The 25,977-nt window shown below is 43.0% G+C and overlaps 1 protein-coding gene across 4 annotated transcripts in view; it reads left to right on the top strand.

The window, feature by feature from the left end:
• The window catches only part of PPCDC (phosphopantothenoylcysteine decarboxylase), a 98,380-nt gene that overhangs the window by 9,661 nt on the left and 62,742 nt on the right, over positions 1-25,977 (top strand). For all 4 annotated transcript variants that reach the window (XM_077263982.1, XM_077263983.1, XM_077263984.1 and 1 more), the window contains exon 3: positions 8,038-8,133. In XM_077263982.1, the coding sequence (XP_077120097.1) occupies positions 8,038-8,133 (96 nt within the window). The remainder of the gene's footprint in view (positions 1-8,037; positions 8,134-25,977) is intronic.

Raw genomic sequence — 25,977 nt, 5'->3', positions numbered from 1 at the left:
TAAACGACCGCCAAAACGGCTGATTGGAGCCGGATTTACCAATAAAATACTGAGGAAGCGACACTACGGTACACGCGAAACGCGCGTTGGGGTCCTTGACACACGCCAGGAGCCGGACCGGGGACCTTACTATGGGTAAATACTATTGATGAGTCATGCATTTGGGGGAATGGTCAGGTTATTTCCAACATACGGTATGAGTGCCGCTTTACCAGTAGCATGAAAAAACAACTGTTACATGTTTGATTGGAGACATGCCGTGTCCACATGGACATATTGCCATTCAGTACTAAATAGTACCCCCTAAAAAGCTGATCTATCTCGGTTTGATATGTTCCTCTTGTGTGTCATGCTTTTAACACTTTGGTGTGATTCACATAATTGTAACTTGTGACCTATGTATTTATTGAACATGTTATAAAATTTGTTACTTAATAAAGACCATTGTTATATTTTGAATTTTGGTATACTATTTACTCATTCTTTTCTCCTGATAAAATTAATATAAATAATAGAAAACTACCATTCTGGCTAGCAACCTGACTTAGCCAATCAGATTTAGAGGCTGTGTGGCCATGTGACCCCCCCTATATTCCCTACGTAAAGTAGGGGGGGAGCTTCCAATACCCGGCACTCGGGACTGGAGCGTGCGGCTGCATGTATTTCTATGCAGCTGAAATGTGACCCCAGCGCCCAGTCAGTGCTGGTGTCATGGCGTCACTGTCTCAGACAAACTGAACATGAAGACGAAGTCCGGGCTGCAGCTGGTCTCTGACTTCCTGTTCATGTTCAGATTGTCCAAAGGCGGAGACAGTGACGCCAGCGCTGATTGGGCGCCAGAGTCACATCCTCTGGCAGCCCTGGGACCGCGAGTGCCAACACCACTGGAACGGAGACGGCACGGGAGACGAGTATAGGCTTGTTGTCCTAGTAGTGGACAACCCCTTTAAGGTCTATTTTACATTTATTCAGCAAAAGGAGTCTTGCTAGAACAAACATGGTGGCAGCTTAGGGGGCTATGGGAGCTGTCAGGTTCTCTTTATTGGGGTTTTACAGTTTTCAAAAATTAGACCCTAAATTTTGCCTGTCATGTAGATTACCAAAATAAGATAGTACTCGCCCTCCCAGGACCAGCATCGGCTGTCTTTCGGCTGCTCCAGTCACTGGCTGAACCGCCACTGAGCTCAGTGATTGGCTGTAGTGGTGACGTGAGCGGTTGGCGTGACCCTTGCAGCCAAAACACTGAAACTGGAGCAGCGGCAGAGAGATGGCATCGGACCTGGGGAGGGTGAGAACTATTCGATTTTATTTTACATGATGACAATGTTTTGGGTCCACTTTTTTAAAAGTGTAAAACCTCTTAAATGTGCTGATACAAAACTCACTAATGCACAAATGATGGACAAATATATAAACTGCTTAGGCCGGCCTCACACTTGGCGTAAGACAATACGCCACGTATTATACGTCCGTACTACGGCCGTAATACGGAGAAATGTTCCCAAAATATTGATCCGTAGTCAGGGTGTGTCAGTGTATTTTGCGCATGGCATCCTCCGTATGTAATCCGTATGGCATCCGTACTGCGAGATTTTCGCGCAGGCTTGCAAAACCGACATCTAATGGATTTATGTGCTCAAATGTTCGAGAAAACATATATACAGTATATATATATATATATATATATATATATATGTCATTGAGACACATATATATATATTCTGTATTTAGATTTCATTCAGCGCGATATCTGTGAACAGCCGGTAATTCATTTCTCCTGCACAAACCCGACAGGATATGAGACATGGTTTACATACAGTAAACCATCTCATATCCCCTTTTTTTTTTGCATATTCCACACTACTAATGTTAGTAGTGTGTATGTGCAAAATTTCAGCGCTGTAGCTGCTGAAATAAAGGGTTAAATGGCGGAAAAAATTGGCGTGGGCTCCCGCGCAATTTTCTCCGCCAGAATGGTAAAGCCAGTGACTGAGGGCAGATATTAATAGCCAGGAGAGGGTCCATGGTTATTGGCCCCCCCGTGGCTAAAAACATCTGCCCCCAGCCACCCCAGAAAAGGCACATCTGGAAGATGCGCCTATTCTGGCACTTGGCCACTCTCTTCCCACTCCCTGTAGCGGTGGGATATGGGGTAATGAAGGGTTAATGCCACCTTTCTATTGGAAGGTGACATTAAGCCAGATTAATAATGGAGAGGCGTCAATTATGACACCTATCCATTATTAATCCAATTGTTGGAAAGGGTTAAAAAACACACACACACATGATTTAAAAGTAGTTTAATGAAATAAACACAGCGGTTGTTGTAATAATTTATTGTTCTCTCAATCCATCAGGAACACCCTCGCTTGGCAAAATAATAAACGCACAAGATACATACCTTCTGGTGAACCGTCTCGTCCCACGAAGTAATCCATCTGAAGGGGTTAACTAATATTACAGGCACGAGCTGCGATAAAGCACTCGCTCGTACCTGTAATCCCCGGGTGCTGAAAGGAAAGCTGGATCTGTACTTACATTTAGTCGCGGTGAGGCGCCCTCTGGTGGATGTTCTCATGAACTGCAGCCTGGGAACTTTTTCCCACGCTCCAGGTCATATGAGGACATCCACCAGGGGGCGCATCACCGCGACTGAAGGAAATGTAGGTCAATGACCTACATTTCATTCATTCGCCGGGGATTACAAGCACGAGCACCGCTGCATTTAGCAGGGCTCGTGCCTGTAATATTAGTTAACCCCTTCAGATGGATTACTTCGTGGGACGAGACGGTTCACCAGAAGGTATGTATCTTGTGCGTTTATTATTTTGCCAAGCGAGGGTGTTCCTGATGGATTGAGAGAACAATAAATTATTACAACAACGGCTGTGTTTATTTCATTAAACTACTTTTAAATCATGTGTGTGTGTGTTTTTTAACCCTTTCCAACAATTGGATTAATAATGGATAGGTGATATAATTGACGCCTCTCCATTATTAATCTGGCTTAATGTCACCTTACAATAGCAAGGGTGGCATTAACCCTTCATTACCCCATATCCCACCGCTACAGGGAGTGGGAAGAGAGTGGCCAAGTGCCAGAATAGGCGCATCTTCCAGATGTGCCTTTTCTGGGGTGGCTGGGGGCAGATGTTTTTAGCCACGGGGGGGGGGGCCCAATAACCATGGACCCTCTCCTGGATATTAATATCTGCCCTCAGTCACTGGCTTTACCATTCTGGCGGAGAAAATTGCGCGGGAGCCCACGCCAATTTTTTCCGCCATTTAACCCTTTATTTCAGCAGCTACAGCGCTGAAATTTTGCACATACACACTACTAACATTAGTAGTGTGGAATATGCAAAAAAAAAGAGGATATGAGATGGTTTACTGTATGTAAACCATGTCTCATATCCTGTCGGGTTTGTGCAGGAGAAATGAAAAGCCGGCAATTGAATTACCGACTTTTCACTAACACCGCTGCGTATTTCTCGCAAGTCACACTGCAGGTCCGTGTGGAATCCGTATTTTTCTCGCCCCCATAGACTTTCATTAGCGATTTTTTTGCGCAATACGCTGACAAACGCAGCATGCTGCGATTTTGTACGGCCGTAGAAAGCCGTATAATACTGAACCGTAATATACGGCTAATAGGAGCAGCCCCATTGAGAATAATTGTGCCGTTTATGTTGCGAGTTTTACGGACGTAATTTCTGCGCTCTTACGTCTGTAAAACTCGCTAGTGTGACGCCGGCCTTAGTCTTTTCGCAGGTATGGATTTTAGAGTGTGAAGATAAAGGTGAATTTCTCTACATTTTGCATTGCGTTCATATACTTTGGTATGGGTGTACAGTTTATATAGATCTCATGCAAATGAATAGGATTAGATTATGTATGCAAATAATTCTTTTGCAAATATGTTAGCAATTCCAAGTGCAAAGTGTGATTGGTCATAAATTGCTCAACCCTTTAGTGTCTCTTTCATTTTTGCCCTTTACTTTTTCCTTTTACTTGTTCCAAGAGCTGTAACCTTTTTTATTTTTTATTTTATTTATTTTTTGCAGGACAATATATAGTTTTGAATGATACCGTTAAGTTATTATTATTATTATTAATTATTATAGCGCCATTTATTCCATGGCCCTTTACATGTGAGGAGGGGTATACATAATAAAAACAAGTACAGTAATCTTAAACAATACAAGTCACAACTGGTACAGGAGGAGAGAGGACCCTGCCAGCGAAGGCTCACAATCTACAAGGGATGGGTGAGAATACAATAGGTGAGGGCAGAGCTGGTTGTGCAGCGATTTGGTCAATCGGTTACTGCAGGTTGTAGGCTTGTCGGAAGAGGTGGGTCTTCAGGTTCTTAGTAGTGATGAGCGAGTATACTCGTTTCTCGGCTGCTAGACAGGCTGAACACGTGGGGATTCCCAGGCAACCCCCACATGTACTCAGGCTGTCTAGTAGCTGTAAATCATTCAGCTGAGGTGACAAAAACTAAATCTCCGAACACTAACAAATACTCAGAGATCACTCAACCGTGCTCGGGAAAACCCGAGCAACAAGTATACTCGCTCATCACTAGTTCTTAGTTCACCATGCAATGTACGAGAAAACAGAAAAAAAAAACACAATTCAATTCCACCCTTTTTTTTACTTTATTTTTACAGTGTTCATTGTGTGGTAAAATTGACCTGGCAACATAGTTTTTTATTTCAATACATTTAATAGCAAACTTGTCCAGTTTTTTTTATTTTTTTATTTTAGAGGTGATTTTTTTTTAGCTTTGTAACAAAAGGCTACGATTAATGAATTTCATTCTGAAACGTATTTTTAAATTTTGCCTATGCATATGACTTTGGAATAAAGAATAAGGCCGGGGTCACACTTGAGAGTGCAATGCGAGAAACTTGCACAAGTCTCTCGCATCAATACCCGGCACCCGGGACCAGAGCGTGCGGCTGCATGTATTTCTATGCAGCCACACACTCCTGTCCCGAATGTTGGTGACAGTGCCAGGTATTGATGCGATAGACTCCAGCGGGTTTGTCGCATTGCACTCGCAAATGTGACCCCGGCCTAAGAGTTCATCCTGGAGGGTTGAGGACTTTTTCTTCAGTTGCATTTATCTTCACGCCTGCTCAGGCTGTCGCCACCCAGAGTGTTAATGATGGTGGTGTGGTGAGCTGTGTCTCTTTTTAATTTTTCATAAATGGTACGAAATGAGGAGAGTTTGTTTTTTGTGTCCTTAACTGACGCTTTTATTGATGCCATTTTGGGGTACAAATGACATATTCATCGCTTTTACTAATACATATATACAGTTATATGAAAAAGTTTGGGCACCCCTATTAATCTTAAGCTTAATGTTTTATAAAAATTGTTTTTTTTTTTTGCACCAGCTATTTCAGGTTCATATATCTAATAACTGTTGGACACAGTAATGTTTCTGCCTTGAAATGAGGCTTATTGTACTAACAGAAAATGTGCAATCTGCATTCAAACAAAATTTGACAGATGCATAAGTATGGGCACCCTTATCATTTTCTTGTTTTAAATACTCCTACCTACTTTTTACTGACTTACTAAAGCACTTTTTTTGGTTTTGTAACCTCATTGAGCTTTGAACTTCATAGCTAGGTGTATGCAATCATGAGAAAAGCTACTTAAAGTGGCCACTTGCAAGTTGTTCTCCTGTTTGAATCTCCTCTGAAGAGTGGCATCATGGGCTCCTCAAAACAACTGTCAAATGATCTGAAAACAAAGATTATTCAACATAGCTGTCTAAGAGATTTAACCTGTCAATTTCCACTGTGAGGAACATAGTAAGGAAATGGAAGAACACAGGTACAGTTCTTGTTAAGGCCAGAAGTGGCAGGCCAAGAAAAACATCAGAAAGGCAGAGAAGATGAATGGTGAGATCAGTCAAGGACAATCCTCAGACCACCTCCAGAGAGCTGCAGCATCAACTTGCATCGGTCAACTATACAATGCACTTTGCACAAGGAGAAGCTGTATGGGAGAGTGATGCGAAAGAAGCCGTTTCTGCAAGCACGCCACAAACCGAGTCGGCTGAGGTATGCAAAAGCACATTTGGAGAAGCCAATTTCTTTTTGGAAGAAGGTCCTGTGGACTGATGAAACCAAGATTGAGTTGTTTGGTCATACAAAAAGGTCTTATGCATGGCGGCAAAAAAACACAGCATTCCAAGAAAAACACTTGCTACCCACAGTAAAATTTGGTGGAGGTTCCATCATGCTTTGGGGCTGTGTGGCCAATGCCGGCACCGGGAATCTTGTTAAAGTTGAGGGACGCAGGGATTCCTCTCAGTATCAGCAGATTCTTGACAATAATGTTCATGAATCAGTGACAAAGTTGAAGTTACGCAGGGGATTGATCTTTCAGCAAGACAATGATCCAAAACACCGCTCCAAATCTACTCAGGCATTCATGCAGAGGAACAATTACACTGTTCTGGAATGGCCATCCCAGTCCCCAGACCTGAATATCATTGAACATCTGTGAGATCATTTGAAGAGGGCTGTCCATGCTCGGCGACCATCAAACTTAACTGAACTGGAATTGTTTTGTAAAGAGGAATGATCAAAAATACCTTCATCCAGGATCCAGGAACTCATTAAAGGCTACAGAAAGCGACTAGAGGCTGTTATTTTTGCAAAAGGAGGATCTACTAAATATTAATGTAACTTTTCTGGTGAGGTGCCCATACTTATGCACCTGTCAAATTTTGTTTGAATGCAGATTGCACATTTTCTGTTAGTACAATAAACCTCATTTCAAGGCAGAAACATTACTGTGTCCAACAGTTACTAGATATATGAAACTGAAATACCTGTTGCAAAAAAAACAATTTTTATAAAACATTAAGCTTAAGATTAAGGCCATGTTCACACTTTGCGGTTTTTACCGCGGATCCGCGGCGATTTTGATGCTGCGGGTCCGCAGCAGTTTCCATTGCGTTTACATTAACATGTAAACCCTATGGAAACCGCAAACCGCAGTGCACATGCTGCGGGAAAAACCGCGCAGAAACGCAGCGGTTTACAACCTGCAGCATGTCACTCACTTCTTTGTGCAGAATCGCAGTGATTCTGCACCCATAGAAATGCATTGTTCCGCTTACTTCCCGCATGGGGCTGTGCCCACGATGCGGGAAGTAAGCGGATAATGTGCGGTTGCTACCCGGGGTGGAGGAGAGGAGACTCTCCTCCAGGCCCTGGGAACCATAAATAGTGTAAAAAAAAAAAGAATTAAAATAAAAAATGATGCTATACTCACCTCTCAGCGCTGCACGCCGCTGTCCGGTCTCAGTTGCTGTGCGAGCAGGGCCTGAGATGACGTCGCGGTCACATGACCGTGATGACGCCGCAGTCACATGACCGTGACGTCACGAAGGTCCTTCTCGGCACAGCATCTTTGGAACCGGAGCGCCGCGTGCAGTGCCGAGGAGATCGGGACGTCAGAGGGTGAGTATAACCAATTTTTATTATTTTTAACATTACTATTGATGCTGCATATGCAGCATCAATAGTATAGGAGTAATCCCGCAGCGGAAATCGCAAAACAAACCGCGATAAATCTGCAGGGATAACCGCAGCGGTTTTGCCCTGCAGATTTATCAATTCCGCTGCGGGAGAACCCGCAGAGCACGCCGCAAAGTGTGCACACTGCCTTATAGGGGTGCTCAAACTTTTTCATATAACTGTATATTATGCCATCATATCATTTCCATACAAAGTGTATTAGTTTTGATAGTGGTTTGTTTTACCATTAGGCCATGTGCACACATTGAGTATTTGGTCAGTATTTTACCTCAGTATGTGTAAGCCAAAACCAGGTGTGGGTGACAAATACAGAAGTGGTGACGTGTTTTTATTAGACTTTTTCTCTGATTGCTCCACTCCTGATTTTGGCTTACACATACTGAGGTAAAATACTGACCGAATACTGAACGTGTGAACGTGGCCTTACATCCTGGAAGCCCTGGCTGCTAATAATTGTTTCTTCCTACAGGTTGAAGTGCAGGTTGTGACAACAGAGAGAGCAAAGCATTTCTACAGCATACAGGATATACCGGTACCAATCTACAGTGATGATGACGAGTGGAAGGTGAGCTTGGAATTCACGTCCTAAGAAATTCTGTAAAGTCAGCCCTAATATAAGTGAAGCTTTATTGAACTTACCTAGTTATTTAAAGAAGACCTGTGATTAGGCAAAAAATGTCCAGTTTTTGCTCTTATTTCATTTCTGCTGCTCCTCTGAGTAGTCACTATTTTTAATTTTCAAATCTACCATATGGCACCAGAGATATAAGCCTTTTCATTTAGTGCTTATGGTCTTTCCCAAGAGGGTGTGGCTCCCAGTGTAATAATGCACAGCTGCTTTAACCCCTTAACGTCCATACAGTTAAGTCCATATATATTTGGACAGAGACAACATTTTTCAAATTTTGGTTACAGACATTACCACAATGAATTTTAAACAAAACAATTCAGATGCAGTTGAAGTTCAGACTTTCAGCTTTCATTTAGGGTATCCACATTAAAATTGGATGAAGGGTTTAGGAGTTTCAGCTCCTTAACATGTGCCACCCTGGTTTTAAAGGGACCAAAAGTAATCGGACAAATTAAATAATTTTAAATAAAATGTTCATTTTTAGTACATGGTTGAAAACCCTTTGTTGGCAATGACTGCCTGAAGTCTTGAACTCATGGACATCACCAGACGCTGTGTTTCCTCCTTTTTGATGCTCTGCCAGGCCTTCCCTGCGGTGGTTTTCAGTTGCTGTTTGCTTGTGGGCCTGTCTGAAGTTTAGTATTTAACAAGTGAAATGCATGCTCAACTGGGTTGCGATCAGGTGACTGACTTGACCATTCAAGAATATTCCACTTCTTTGCTTTAATAAACTCCTGGGTTGCTTTGGCTTTATGTTTTGGATTATTGTCCATCTGTAGTATGAAACGACGACCAATCAGTTTGGCTGCATTTGGCTGGATCTGAGCACACAGTATGACTCTGAATACCTCAGAATTAATTTGGCTGCTTCTGTCCTGTGTCACATCATCAATAAACACTAGTGACCCAGTGCCACTGGCAGCCATGCATGCCCAAGCCATCACACTGCCTCCGCCGGGTTTTACAGATGATGTGGTATGCTTTGGATCATGAGCTGTACCACGCCTTCGCCATACTTTTCTCATTCCATCATTCTGGTAGAGGTTGATCTTGGTTTCATCTGTCCAAAGAATGTTCTTCCAGAACTGTGCTGGCTTTTTTAGATGCTTTTTTAGCAAAGTCCAGTCTAGGCTTTTTATTCTTGATGCTTATGAGTGGCTTGCACCGTGCAGTGAACCCTCTGGATTTACTTTCATGCAGTTTTCTCTTTATGGTAGATTGGATATTGATACACCTACCTCCTGGAGAGTGTTGTTCACTTGGTTGGCTGTTGTGAAGGGGTTTCTCTTCACCATGGAGATTATTCTGCGATCATCCACCACCGTTGTCTTCCGTGGGCGCCCAGGTCTTTTGCACTGATGAGTTCACGAGTGCTTTCTTTCTTTCTCAGGATGCACCAAACTGTGGATTTTGCCACTCCTAATATTGTAGCAATTTCTCGGATTGTTTTTTTCTGTTTTCGCAGCTTAAGGATGGCTTGTTTCACCTGCATGGGGAGCTCCATTGACCGCACGTTTACTTCACTGCAAAACCTCCCAAATGCAAGCACCACACCTCAAATCAACTCCAGGCCTTTTATCTGCTTAAGGGTGGCATCACACTAGGCATAAGACAATACGGTCCGTATTTTACGAGAGACAGAGATGCTGTTCTTCGTCTGGCGCGGCAGAAGGGCCTCATTAAATTCAACAATGTTACCATCTCGATTTTTCCAGACTTCTCCATGGAACTCCAAAAGCAACGGGCACGATTCATGGATATCAAGAAACAACTCAGAGATAAAAATATCATCTACTCCATGCTTTATCCGGCCCGGCTCCGTATTGTCCATGAGGGCTCCTCTTTATTCTTTACAGACCCAGCGGAAGTGGCCGAATGGTTGCGGTCACACAGGGGGTCTAATGTGAAAGACTCCTAATCTGGGTTCTTTGTTTAACGGCAATATAAATGGAGCTTTTTGTCTGGGTGCGAAAGATGTCAACAATACCGGACACTGAATTCAGTGAGGGTATCCCCTTTTCTATCTGACTGTAGGAGTATTGGAATATGCTCCTCCATTGTTCAAGTTTTGCTTGGTTTGGTTTTATGTACTAGTTTTGTTTGTTTGATTTATATGGTTACCGCCAATATTAACACCTTGCTTTGTTTGATGTCTCTGAACCGCGCCCAAATAACAATGATACGCATTAATCTTCCCTTTAAATACAAACATGGGGTCTGAAATTATATGTATGACCTGGAACATATGGGGTATTAAAACTCCTCTGAAGAAAATCAAAGTATTTTCACAAATCAAAAGATATCAACCTCATGTTGTGGCATTGGTGGAGACACACCTAACTAGAGATACGGTTCGATGTATGCAAAAACCGTGGGTGCAGTGGTCTCTTCATGCATTCCATACCAGCTACTCAAGAGGGGTCTCTCTGCTGATACACAAGGAGGTTAGATGGGAGGCCAGGGAGGCACGGCGGGATCCTGAGGGCCGCTTTGTCTTTGTGCATGCATTTATCAACTCGCGTGAATATGTGATATTGTGTATTTATAACCCTCCCCCCGCCAACATGTCGGTTCTCCGTATGGCATTGGGCTTCTCCTTAAAATATCCAGACACTAATGTTATTTGTATGGGTGACTTTAATCTAGTCATGAATCATTCCATGGATAGATTGAGACTGGATGACGCAACACCCGGGGAATCTTTACCTCAGACCCCCTCTCAATTGGCACTGTTTATGGACGGCAGCGGTTGGCTAGACTTGTGGAGAATGGGCCACCCGGAGGTTAGGGGATATACCTGCCACTCATCTACTAAGCAATCCTTATCTCGTATAGACTACATATTTGGGTCCAGTGGCTTGGCACTTTGGGTGGATAGTATTGAACACGGCAATAGGGGAATTTCGGACCATAGTCCGATTATTCTTAAACTTAAATACGGGCAACCCAATAACAATAGATCCTGGAAATTGAACCCCTTCTGGCTGAAATTAATAGACTCTAGCAACAGGACGATTGACCAGTTAAACTGTTTTATTTTAACAGATCCGGAACCCCAGAATCTTGGTTTATTCTGGGATACCCTGAAGGCATACTTGAGGGGGTGTTTGTCCTCTACAATTTCTTACATCAAAAGAGTAACGGCGAGGGAGGATGATGAGATAGAGCGGCGACTGAGGGACTCAGAGGCCACATATATAGCTGATCAGACTAGTAGTAACAGAGTTGAATGGCTTACTTCCCAGAGGTTGTATACCCAACATGCAGACACTAAGTCGAAACGCAAATTATTCTTCACCCGTCAGTCCTACTTTGTCCTGGGGAATCAGGCCAGACACTCCTAGCTTTCTTAGTACACCAACACAACACTTCCAACACAATATTACAGATCCGTATACCTGATGGCTCATTAGTGTCCTCTACTTCCGAAATACTTCAATGTTTTCACGATTATTATAACTCATTATACAAATCTAGTAGTGGTCTTGATGTATCTGAATGCTTGAATTACTTATCAGACATAACATTCCCCTCACTGAGCCCATCCCAACAAGCCTTCTTGGAGGCTGAGTTTACTTTGGAGGAGGTGGAACATGCTATAGCGGATATGGCTACTGGGAAGGCCCCGGGACCTGATGGGTTTCCCATTAAACTATATGGGAAATACCGAGATAAGTTAGCGCCTCTGCTATTGAAAGTACTCAGAGGAATATGGAGGGGAGAGTCAGTGCCTGAAACGTTTTATCATGCCAACATTATTGTGCTCAGGAAGGAGGGGAAGGATCCTCTAGATTGTGGATCGTATCGACCAATATCTTTAGTGAACGTGGATTATAAAATCTTTACTAAAATTCTGGCAACCAGGCTGAACACGGTTATATTAGATCTTATGCACCCGGACCAAACTGGTTTTATGCCGGGGAAAAGTACTTCCATCAATATCAGGCGGGTACAGTCGGTCATCCAATATAGCTCTCTGGAGTCAGATAATAAGTGGGCATTGGCATCGTTGGATGCGGCTAAGGCTTTCTATTCCCTTGAGTGGTCCTTCCTCTCTGCATGTTTACGGAGGTATGGTTTTGGAGACAAATTTCTGAGAGGGATAGGTACATTATATGCGAAACCTAGGGCGCGTATGGTTGTGAATGGCTCTATATCTGAACCCTTTTCTCTGTATAGGGGAACTCGCCAGGGATGCCCTCTTTCCCCGGCTCTATTTGCCCTGGCGATAGAGGCCTTGGCAATACGGATGAGGTCCTCCATAGACATTAAGAAGATACACATTGCGGACCGAGTAGACACTATTGGTCTTTATGCTGATGACATGGTGGTGTTTATGGATCAAACAGAGGATACGCTACCCAAACTAATAACGATGATAGATAAATTCAGCAAATACTCCGGTCTTTATATAAATTGGGATAAATCTGCCCTGATGCCTCTCTCTCATACCCCAACGTCATGCCTCGTGTTATGATCCGGTGACCTTGGAGCCGCATGAAAACTTTCTCTGGAGTCGGTGGAACCTGTACTGACCGCAAATCCTGAACTAACACCGCAACTAGAAGTAGCCGTGGGGTGTGCCTAACAAACCCTAGACACCTCGACACAGCCGGAGGACTAAATACCCCTATAGATGGAAATAGGAATGCTATCTTGCCTCAGAGCAGACCCCCAAAGGATAGGCAGCCCCCCACGAATAATGACTGTGAGTAGGAGAAGAATAGACACACGCAGGTAGAAAACAGGATTTAGCAAAAGAGGCCACTCTAGCTAAATAGGAAAGGATAGGACAGATTACTAGGCGGTCAGTATTAAAACCCTTCCAAAAATATCCACAACAGATAATACAAAAAGTTCCACAATCTAACTAAAGACATGGAATGTATATCTGCCACTCCAGAGAGTCCAGCAAGACTGAGAAAATACTGACACAATCTATGCTGGACAAGAAAACACAAAGAATAGCACTGAATTGTGAAGCACACAGCATGTGTGCCACAGGAAAAAAAACCCAGACACTTATCTTTGCTGATTTGGCAGAAAGACAGGAGGAACCAGGCAGAGGTCCAACACCTCCCAACAACAATTGACAACTGGCAAGGACTAATGAATCCTGCACACCTAAATACCCCAGTCAGAACTGCAATCAGCAGACACACCTGACCAGGACTGCAACCCAGGGACAACTGCATTACCATCTACTACCACCGGAGGGAACCCAAAAGCAGAATTCACAACAGTACCCTCCCCTTGAGGAGGGGTCACCGAACCCTCACCAGCGCCCCCAGGCCGATCAGGACGAGCCAGATGAAAGGCACGGACCAGATCCGCAGCATGGACATCAGAAGCAAAAACCCAAGAATTATCCTCCTGGCCATAACCCTTCCATTTGACAAGGTACTGAAGCCTCCGCCTCGAAAAACGAGAATCCAAAATCTTCTCAACCACATACTCCAACTCCCCATCAACCAAAACAGGGGCCGGAGGATCAACAGAGGGAACAACGGGCACCACATATTTCCGCAATAAAGATCTATGGAAGACATTATGGATAGCAAAAGAGGCCGGAAGCGCCAATCGAAAAGACACCGGATTAATAATCTCAGAAATTCTATAAGGACCAATAAACCGAGGCTTAAACTTAGGGGAAGAGACCTTCATAGGAACATGACGGGAAGACAACCAAACCAAATCCCCAACCCGAAGCCGGGAACCAACACACCGACGACGGTTAGCAAAACGTTGAGCCTCCTCCTGAGACAACACCACATTGTCCACCACATGAGCCCAAATCTGCTGCAACCTGTCAACCACAGAATCCACACCAGGACAGTCAGAAGGCTCAACCTGCCCAGAAGAAAAACGAGGATGAAAACCAAAATTACAAAAAAAAGGCGAAACCAAAGTAGCCGAACTAGCCCGATTATTAAGGGCAAACTCGGCCAATGGCAAAAAGGCCACCCAATCATCCTGATCGGCAGACACAAAGCATCTCAAATAAGTCTCCAAAGTCTGATTAGTTCGCTCGGTCTGGCCATTTGTCTGAGGATGAAATGCAGAAGAAAAAGACAAATCAATGCCCAGCCTAGCACAAAAGGCCCGCCAAAACCTAGAAACAAACTGGGAACCTCTGTCGGACACAATATTCTCCGGAATACCATGCAAACGAACCACATACTGAAAAAACAACGGAACCAACTCTGAAGAGGAAGGCAATTTAGGCAAAGGCACCAAATGAACCATCTTAGAAAACTGGTCACAAACAACCAAGATAACCGACATCCTCTGGGAAACCGGAAGATCAGAAATAAAATCCATAGAAATATGCGTCCAGGGCCTCTCAGGGATCGGCAATGGCAAAAGTAACCCACTAGCACGGGAACAACAAGGCTTGGCCCGCGCACAAGTCCCACAGGACTGCACAAAAGAACGCACATCACGTGACAACGAAGGCCACCAAAAGGACCTACCAACCAAATCTCTGGTACCAAAAATACCAGGATGACCAGCCAACCCAGCAGGAAGTACGGCGGCGTCTAAAAATCACAAAAATTGACAAATCTCCGGGCCCGGATGGGATACACCCCCGAGTACTGCAGGAATTAAGTACAGTCATTGATAGACCATTATTTTTAATCTTTAAAGAGTCCATAATAACAGGGTCTGTACCACAGGACTGGCGTATAGCAAATGTGGTGCCAATATTCAAAAAGGGGACAAAAACTGAACTCGGAAATTATGGGCCAGTAAGCTTAACCTCTACTGTGGGTAAAATCCTGGAGGGCATTCTAAGGGATGCTATACTGGAGTATCTGAAGAGGAATAACCTCATGACCCAGTATCAGCACGGGTTTACTAGGGACCGATCATGTCAGACTAATTTGATCAGCTTCTATGAAGAGGTAAGTTCCGGTCTGGACCAAGGGAACCCAGTAGATGTAGTGTATATGGACTTTTCAAAAGCTTTTGATACGGTGCCACACAAAAGGTTGATGCATAAAATGAGAATAATGGGGATAGGGGAAAATATGTGCAAGTGGGTTGAGAGTTGGCTCAGGGATAGGAAACAAAGGGTGGTTATTAATGGAGCACACTCGGACTGGGTCACGGTTAGTAGTGGGGTACCACAGGGGTCAGTATTGGGCCCTCTTCTTTTTAACATATTTATTAATGACCTTGTAGGGGGCATTCAGAGTAGAATTTCAATATTTGCAGATGACACTAAACTCTGCAGGGTAATCAATACAGGGGAGGACAATTTTATATTACAGGCTGATTTATGTAAGCTAGAAGCTTGGGCTGATAAATGGCAAATGAGCTTTAATGGGGATAAATGTAAGGTCATGCACTTGGGTAGAAGTAATAAGATGTATAACTATGTGCTTAATTCTAAAACTCTGGGCAAAACCGTCAATGAAAAAGACCTGGGTGTATGGGTGGATGACAAACTCATATTCAGTGGCCAGTGTCAGGCAGCTGCTACAAAGGCAAATAAAATAATGGGATGCATTAAAAGAGGCATAGATGCTCATGAGGAGAACATAATTTTACCTCTATACAAGTCACTAGTGCGACCACACTTAGAATACTGTGCACAGTTCTGGTCTCCGGTGTATAAGGAAGACATAGCTGAACTGGAGCGGGTGCAGAGAAGAGCAACCAAGGTTATTAGAGGACTGGGGGGTCTGCCATACCAAGATAGGTTATTACACTTGGGGCTATTTAGTTTGGAAAAACGAAGACTAAGGGGTGATCTTATGTTAATGTATAAATATATGAGGGGACAGTACAAAGACCTTTCTGCTGATCTTTTTAATCATAGACCGGTGACAGGGACAAGGGGGCATCCTCTACATCTGGAGGAAAAAAGGTTTAAGCATAATAACAGACGCGGATTCTTTACTGTAAGAGCAGTGAGACTATGGAACTCTCTGCCGTATGATGTTGTAATGAGTGACTCATTGCTTCAATTTAAGAGGGGACTGGATACCTTTCTGGAAAAGTATAATATTACAGGGTATATATATTAGATTCCTTGATAAGGCGTTGATCCAGGGAACTAGTCTGATTGCCGTATGTGGGGTCGGGAAGGAATTTTTTTCCCCATGATGGAGCTTACTCTTACCACATGGGTTTTTTTTGCCTTCCCCTGGATCAACATGTTAGGGCATGCTAGGCTATGGGTTGAACTAGATGGACTTAAAGTCTTCCTTCAACCTTAATAACTATGTAACTATGTAACACAGAACAGTGAACCTCAGAAATCACTCTACTAGTCCATCTGTCAGGAACAAACAATTTCCCCACAGGACAGCGGTCAGGTCTATCAGCCTGAAATTCCTGAAGAACCCGCCGTAAATCAGGGGAAATGGCAGAAAGGACCACCCCTTCTTTCAGAATGCCGACCGGTTCAAGGACCTCAGGAGAATCAGGCAAAAAACTCCTAGAAAGGGCATCAGCCTTAATATTCTTAGAACCCGGAAGATACGAAACCACAAAATCAAAACGGGAAAAAAACAAGGACCATCGAGCCTGTCTAGGACTCAGCCGTTTGGCAGACTCGAGGTAAATCAAATTCTTATGATCGGTCAGGACCACAATACGGTGCTTAGCTCCCTCAAGCCAATGTCGCCACTCCTCAAACGCCCACTTCATAGCCAACAACTCCCGATTGCCGACATCATAATTGCGTTCAGCAGGCGAAAACTTGCGGGAGAAGACGGCACACGGTTTCATCAAAGAACCAACAGAATCCCTCTGAGACAAAACGGCCCCTGCCCCAATCTCAGAAGCATCAATCTCAACCTGAAACGGAAGAGAAACATCTGGTTGGCGCAACACCGGAGCAGAAGTAAATCGGCGTTTAAGCTCCTGAAAGGCAGAGACAGCCGCAGAGGACCAATTCGCCACATCAGCGCCTTTTTTCGTCAAATCAGTCAAGGGTTTAACCACGCTGGAGAAGTTAGCAATGAACCGGCGATAAAAATTTGCAAAACCCAAAAATTTCTGAAGGCTCTTCACGGATGTGGGTTGAATCCAATCATGAATGGCCTGAACCTTAACCGGATCCATCTCCATAGATGAGGGAGAAAAAATAAAGCCCAAAAAAGAAACCTTCTGCACCCCAAACAGACACTTAGACCCCTTCACAAACAAAGCATTGTCACGAAGGATCTGAAATACCATCCTGGCCTGTTCCACATGAGACTTCCAATCATCGGAAAAAATCAAAATATCGTCCAAATATACAATCAAGAATTATCAATATAAGTCCGGAAGATATCATGCATGAAGGATTGAAAAACAGATGGAGCGTTAGTGAGCCCGAATGGCATCACAAGGTATTCAAAACGGCCTTCGAGCGTATTAAACACAGTTTTCCATTCATCACCCTGCTTAATACGAACAAGATTATATGCCCCCCGAAGGTCAATCTTCGTAAACCAACTAGCCCCCTTAATCCTAGCAAACAAATCGGAAAGCAAAGGTAAAGGGTATTGAAACTTGACCGTGATCTTATTCAAGAGGCGATAATCAATACAAGGTCTCAAGGAGCCATCCTTCTTAGCAACAAAAAAAAAACCTGCTCTCAACGGTGAAGAAGATGGCCGAATATGCCCTTTCTCCAAAGACTCCTTAACATAACTCCGCATGGCGGTATGTTCAGGCACAGACAGGTTGAAAAGTCGGCCCTTAGGAAACTTACTGCCTGGAATCAAGTCAATCGCACAATCACAGTCCCTGTGCGGTGGAAGGGAACTGGACTTGGGCTCATCGAATAAATCCTGAAAATCAGACAAAAACTCTGGAATTTCAGAAGAGGAAGAAGAGGAGATTGACATCAAAGGAACATCATTATGAACCCCCTGACAACCCCAACTAGTCACAGACATAGATTTCCAATCCAACACAGGATTATGTACCTGCAACCACGGGAAACCCAGCACGATAACATCATGCAAATTATGCAACACCAGAAATCGACAATCTTCCTGATGGGCTGGCGCCATTTGCATGGTCACCTGTGTCCAAAACTGGGGCTTATTTTTAGCCAAAGGTGTAGCATCAATCCCCCTTAAAGGAATAGGGTTCTGCAAAGGCTGCAAGGGAAAACCACAACGCCTGGCAAACTCAAAATCCATTAAGTTCAAGGCGGCGCCTGAATCCACAAACGCCATGACAGAAAATGATGACAATGAGCAGATCAAGGATGTACAGTACTGATAGTAAATGAACTAGCGATCCTTTTTGTCCGCTTAGGGCAGACTGAAATGACATGAGAAGCGTCGCCACAATAATAACACAACCTATTCTGACGTCTGAATCCTTGTCGTTCCATTCTAGACAAAATCCTATCACACTGCATTGGCTCAGGACTTTGCTCTAAAGACGACGCCACAGCGCGCACAGTTTGACGCTCCCGCAAACGCCGATCAATCTGAATGGCCAGAGACATAGAATCACTCAGACCGGAAGGCGTGGGAAACCCCACCATAACATTTTTAACGGATTCAGAAAGACCCTTTCTGAAAATTGCCGCTAAAGCATCATCATTCCATTTAGTCAACACAGACCATTTTCTAAATTTCTGACAATACAATTCTGCCGCCTCTTGACCCTGAGACAGGGCCAACAAGGTTTTCTCCGCTTGATCCACAGAATTCGGTTCATCATATAATAATCCTAAAGCCTGAAAAAAGGAATCTACATTAAGCAAGGCCGGATTCCCAGATTCCAGGGAAAATGCCCAATCCTGTAGATCGCCACGCAGCAGGGAGATGACAATTTTAACCTGCTGAATGGAATCACCGGAGGATCGCGGTCTCAGAGCAAAAAACAGTTTACAATTGTTTTTAAAACCCCAAAATTTGGACCTATCACCAAAAAACAAATCAGGAGTAGGAATCTTCGGTTCTAAAGCAGGAGTCTGAACAATATAATCAGAAATATCCTGTACCCTAGCAGCAAGCTGGTCTACACGAGAAGCTAATTCCTGAACATCCATGCTGGCACAAGACTCCTCAGCCACCCATAAATAAAGAGGGAAGAGAAGACAAAACAGACTGCAGAAAAAAAAATGGCTCAACACCTTTCTTCCCTTCTTCTGAGATGCATTTAACTCATTATTGGCCAGTTGTACTGTTATGATCCGGTGACCTTGGAGCCGCATGAAAACTTTCTCTGGAGTCGGTGGAACCTGTACTGACCGCAAATCCTGAACTAACACCGCAACTAAAAGTAGCCGTGGGGTGTGCCTAACAAACCCTAGACACCTCGACACAGCCGGAGGACTAAATACCCCTATAGATGGAAATAGGAATGCTATCTTGCCTCAGAGCAGCCCCCCACGAATAATGACTGTGAGTAGGAGAAGAATAGACACACGCAGGTAGAAAACAGGATTTAGCAAAAGAGGCCACTCTAGCTAAATAGGAAAGGATAGGACAGATTACTAGGCGGTCAGTATTAAAACCCTTCCAAAAATATCCACAACAGATAATACAAAAAGTTCCACAATCTAACTAAAGACATGGAATGTATATCTGCCACTCCAGAGAGTCCAGCAAGACTGAGAAAATACTGACACAATCTATGCTGGACAAGAAAACACAAAAAATAGCACTGAATTGTGAAGCACACAGCATGTGTGCCACAGGAAAAAAACCCCAGACACTTATCTTTGCTGATTTGGCAGAAAGACAGGAGGAACCAGGCAGAGGTCCAACACCTCCCAACAACAATTGACAACTGGCAAGGACTAATGAATCCTGCACACCTAAATACCCCAGTCAGAACTGCAATCAGCAGACACACCTGACCAGGACTGCAACCCAGGCACAACTGCATTACCACCTACTACCACCGGAGGGAACCCAAAAGCAGAATTCACAACAGCCTCGAGAGTCTCTCGCTGTTGCCCATCGTCTCCAGTTTCAAATATTTGGGAATACATATGTCTCAACGTAGTCAACTTGATTTACAACTTAATATTTACCCATTATTAGATTTGGTTAAATCCAAATTTGCTACCTGGGACAGGCTCCCACTCTCTGTGGCTGGCCGTATCAATCTGATAAAAATGATATTGCTCCCCAAATTAAGTTACTGCTTTCAACACAGTGCTGTCCCAATACCTAAATCTTTCTTTGCGACTCTAAACTCCTTTACTACGTCCTTCGTATGGGGAAAGACTAGTACTAAGCTTAAGCTATCTACTCTACAGAGACCCAAGCAGGGGGGCGGGGCGGCCTTGCCGGACTTCTACCTATATTATCTTGCCGGGTAGGCTAAAATGATAAATAAATGGATGCCCAATAATTCTCTCCCCGACTCTGAGAGCCATTTGCTTTATTCAGCCCGAATAGATTGTCCACTGGGGTTTTTGGAGCTGGAGAGGGTTAGTGTTCCTTGTCTACTACCTCTGCTCCGATTGGCACGATCAATATGGAGGCAAATTAAAAAATAATTAAATTTGTTGACATAGCAACGGAAATGCCATTGTGGAATAACAGTTATTTTCCGGAATTATTGGGCCACCCGTCCACGGAATTTTGAATATCACATGGTGTTCTCTCGGTGGGTAATATACATAACCAGGGGATTTTTATCTCCTTTGAACAATTACAAAATACTTATAATATCCCGAGGTCTCAATTTTTCCGCTATCTGCAACTAAGATCAGCCTTTCAATCGCACATACGGAATATGGGTAGTGGTCGTGCTATTTCATCCTTACCATTAATAGGAATTCTCAATTCGCAAGGTCCTCAAGGACTTATTTCCTCTTTATACACCTATCTATTATCCACGGGAGGGGAGTCTATTATAAACTCCATCAAGGGGAAGTGGGAGGGGCTTCTTCCAGATACACTGGGCGAAGAATGGGACGATTTTCTGGAATCTCCAACTAAAGTTTCCCCGTCAATTAATAATAGGATGACTCAATTGTACATTATATACCAATCCTATTTGACCCCGATTCGTCTTTTTAAAATGGGTCGTCTCCCTTCGTCAGATTGTTTGAGGTGTCATTCCAGTAATGCGGATTTTATTCATATGTTTTGGAAATGTCCTGTTATTTTTCATTATTGGAAGGAGGTGACGACATTATTGACATCCGTATTGTCGATTCCTGTCCCACTCGAGCCATTGACTTGTTTATTTGGGGTGTGGGATGCGGAAACATGGGATCATTGTACTGGGATTTTTCTGTGGGAGGCCCTGTTTATGGCGCGAAAGGTACTGGCGCTGCGGTGGATGGGTGGTTCTTGTCCATCTCTTAGAATATGGGTTGATTTGGTGAATTCAATTATCCCGTACGAGCGGACATTGTATCAGAATAGAGGTTGTCCAGATAAATTTGAGAAAATATGGGGGAGATGGAACTCCTCCTATCATACTCTATAAGTTGTAACAATTTAGTAAACATGTAAGAAGTGGGGTCCGTGGCTTTGGAGGCATTACTTACAGGGTGGAATTTATACGAAATTCTCCTTCTTGGCGGTGTTTTATGTTTTATTAGTAGTTAATGTAGGTAAGGATACAGAATAAGATACCAATAATTAACATGCACCATTTGTTACTTTTGTAATATTCCTGATGTGACAATGCATAATAATTATCTGTATTTCATGTTATAATGGATAATGATGGACACAAATGCAAATGTGTGTATGATTTATTATTCTGCAATTAATAAACGAATTTAAAAAAAAAATGGACAAATCATGGATCCATCGGCTAAAATATTCCTAAAAACATATAAACAGAGATATATATATATATATATATATATATATATATATATATATATATATATATATATATATATATACACACTCACCGGCCACTTTATTAGGTACACCTGTCCAACTTCTTGTTAACACTTAATTTCTAATCAGCCAATCACATGGCGGCAACTCAGTGCATTTAGGCATGTAGACATGGTCAAGACAATCTCCTGCAGTTCAAACCGAGCATCAGTATGGGGAAGAAAGGTGATTTGAGTGCCTTTGAACGTGGCATGGTTGTTGGTGCCAGAAGGGCTGGTCTGAGTATTTCAGAAACTGCTGATCTACTGGGATTTTCACGCACAACCATCTCTAGGGTTTACAGAGAATGGTCCGAAAAAGAAAAAAAATCCAGTGAGCGGCAGTTCTGTGGGCGGAAATGCCTTGTTGATGCCAGAGGTCAGAGGAGAATGGGCAGACTGGTTCGAGCTGATAGAAAGGCAACAGTGACTCAAATCGCCACCCGTTACAACCAAGGTAGGCCTAAGAGCATCTCTGAACGCACAGTGCGTCGAACTTTGAGGCAGATGGGCTACAGCAGCAGAAGGCCACACCGGGTACCACTCCTTTCAGCTAAGAACAGGAAACTGAGGCTACAATTTGTACAAGCTCATCGAAATTGGACAGTAGAAGATTGGAAAAACGTTGCTTGGTCTGATGAGTCTCGATTTCTGCTGCGACATTCGGATGGTAGGGTCAGAATTTGGCGTAAACAACATGAAAGCATGGATCCATCCTGCCTTGTATGGAGCATCTTTGGGATGTGCAGCCAACAAATCTGCGGCAACTGTGTGATGCCATCATGTCAATATGGACCAAAATCTCTGAGGAATGCTTCCAGCACCTTGTTGAATCTATGCCACGAAGAATTGAGGCAGTTCTGAAGGCAAAAGGGGGTCCAACCCGTTACTAGCATGGTGTACCTAATAAAGTGGCCGGCGAGTGTATATATATATATCGGTGAGATATATATATATATATATATATATATATATATACATATATACGTTTAATTCAGCGCCAGATAGCATAAAAGCCGGTAATTCAATTGCCGGCTTTTGCTCTCTCCTTCACAAACCCGACAGGATATCAGACATGGTTTACATACAGTAAACCATCTCATATCCCTTTTTTTATTACATATTCCTCTTTACTAATGTAACAAGTGTGTCTGTGTGTTAAATTATGAAGCTCTAGCTATTAAATTAAAGGGTTAAATCCCGGAAAAATTGGTGTGGGCTCCCGCGCAATTTTCTCGCCAGAGTGGGAAAGCCAGTGCCTGAGGGCAGATATTAATAGCCTAGGGAGGTACCATGGTTATAGGACCCCCCCCCTGGCTAAAAACATCTGCCCCCAGCCACCCCAGAAAAGGCACATCTGGAAGATGCGCCTATTCTGGCACTTAGCCTCTCTCTTCCCACTCCCGTGTAGCGGTGGGATATGGGGTAATGAAGGGTTAATGTCACCTTGCTATTGTAAGGTGACATTAAGCCAGGTTAATAATGGATAGGCGTCAATTATGACACCTATCCATTATTAATCCAATAGTATCAAATGGTTAATAAAACACACACACACACATTAGTAAAAAGTATTTTAATGAAATAAAGACACAGGGTGTTTTAATATTTTATTATACTCTCAATCCACCTGAAGACCCTTGTCATCTGAAATAAAGTTAAACAAAACAAACAACAATATTCCATACCTTCCGTCGATCAGTTATGTCCCACGCTGTAAATCCATCTGAAGGGGTTAAATCATTTTACACCCAGGAGCTCTGCTAATGCAGCTGTGCTCCTGTCTGTAAAATTTGGTGAATGAATGGAATGCAGGGGAATGTCCTATAATTACCTCGAGTCGCGGTGATGCGTCCTCTGCTGGATGAACTCATATGAATTCATCCAGCAGAGGACGCATCACAGACACTTGTTACATTAGTAAAGAGGAATATGTAATAAAAAAAGGGATATGAGATGGTTTACTGTATGTAAACCATGTCTCATATCCTGTCGGGTTTGTGAAGGAGAGAGCAAAAGCCGGCAATTGAATTACCGGCTTTTATGCTATCTTGCGCTGTATTAAATAAAAAATAAATAAATAATAAATATATATATATATATATATATATATATATATATATATATATATATATATATAATGTGTGTGTGTGTGTCTCACTGACATATATATGTGTGTGTGTGTGTGTGTGTGTGTGTGTGTGTATATATATATATATATATATATATATATATATATATATATATATATATATATATATATCCTATGTGTACACATTTATTCTACCTATTGTATTCTGTCGGTGTGATTTTACTGTGCACCGCACTGAATTGCCGGCTTTTCTAGAGAACACCGCTGCGTATTTCTTGCAAGTCACACGCATGGTCCGTGTGTAATCCGTAATTTTCTCGCCCCCATAGACTTTCATTGGCGTATTTTTTTGCGCAATACGCTGACAAACGCAGCATGCTGCGATTTTCTACGCCCGTAACATGCCGTATATTACGGATGTGTAATATACGGCAGATAGGAGCTGCCCCATAGAGAATCATTGGGCCGTGTGCAATGCATATTTTCTGGACGTATTTTCTGCGCTCATAAGTCCGTAAAACTCGCTAGTGTGACGCCGGCCTAATTGAGAATGACATAACGAAGGGATTGCCCACACCTGTCCATGAAATAGCCTTGGAGTCAATTGTCCAATTACTTTTGGTCCCTTTAAAAACAGGGTGGCACATGTTAAGGAGCTGAAACTCCTAAACCCTTCATCCAATTTTAATGTGGATACCCTCAAATGAAAGCTGAAAGTCTGAACTTCAACTGCATCTGAATTGTTTTGTTTAAATTTCATTGTGGTAATGTCTATAACAAAAATTAGAAAAATGTTGTCTCTGTCCAAATATATATGGACTTAACTGTAGTCCATCGTTGGATGCCTCCCCCCATCAACTGACATCTGCCCCTAACAGCCGTGGGTAGAATCGCGATCCACCTGTGGCTGTTAACATGTTAAATGCCGCTGTCAAACTCTGACAGCGGCATTTAACATGCACTCGCAGGAAGCACGTCATTACCTCCTGCCATCGGGCCCCGTGACACATGACCGCAGGTCGCTGATGGGTCGGCATGACAACCAGAGGTCTCCTAGAGACCTCTATGGTTGTCTCTGCCAGATTGCTATGAGCGCCGCCTGGTGGTCGGCGCTCATAGCAAAGTGTGTAATTCTACTACATACAGGTGATCTGAGCATCGCCTGTATGTAGCAGAGCCGATCGAGTTATGGCAGCTTCTAGTCTCCCATGGAGGCTATTGAAGCATGCCAAAAGTTAAAAAAAATGTTTTTAAAAATATAAAAAAAAATATATGAAAGTTCAAATCACCTCCCTTTCGCCCCATTCAAAATAAAACCATAAAAAAATCAAACATACTCATATTTGGTATCGCTGCGTTCAGAATCGCACAATCTATCAATAGAAAAAAGGATTAACCTAATTGCTAAACGGCATAGTGAGAAAAAAAGTTTAAATGCCAGAATTGTGTTTTTTTGGTTGCTGCAACATTGCATTAAAATGCAATAACGGGCGATTAAAAGAACGTATCTGCACCAAAATGATATCATTAAAAACGTCAGCTCAGCACGTAAAAAAATAAGCCCTCATCCAACCCCAAGTCATGAAAAATGGAGACGCTACGGGTATCAGATAATGGGACAATTTTTTTTTTAACAAAGTTTGAAATTTTTTTCACCACTTAGATACAAAAGAACCTAGACATGTTTGGTGTCTATGAACTCGTAATCACCTGGAGAATCATAATGGCAGGTCATTGTTAGCATTTAGTGGACCTAGTAAAAAAGCCAAACAAAAAACAAGTGTGGGATTGCATTTTGATTGCAATTTCACCGCACTTGGATTTTTTTCCCGTTTTTGAGTACACGACATTGTAAAACCAATGGTGTCGTTCA

This window comes from Ranitomeya variabilis, chromosome 5 (genome assembly GCF_051348905.1).
Source record: "Ranitomeya variabilis isolate aRanVar5 chromosome 5, aRanVar5.hap1, whole genome shotgun sequence".
Classification (NCBI taxonomy): domain Eukaryota; kingdom Metazoa; phylum Chordata; class Amphibia; order Anura; family Dendrobatidae; genus Ranitomeya; species Ranitomeya variabilis.
This window is presented reverse-complemented; position numbering and strand designations above follow the sequence as displayed.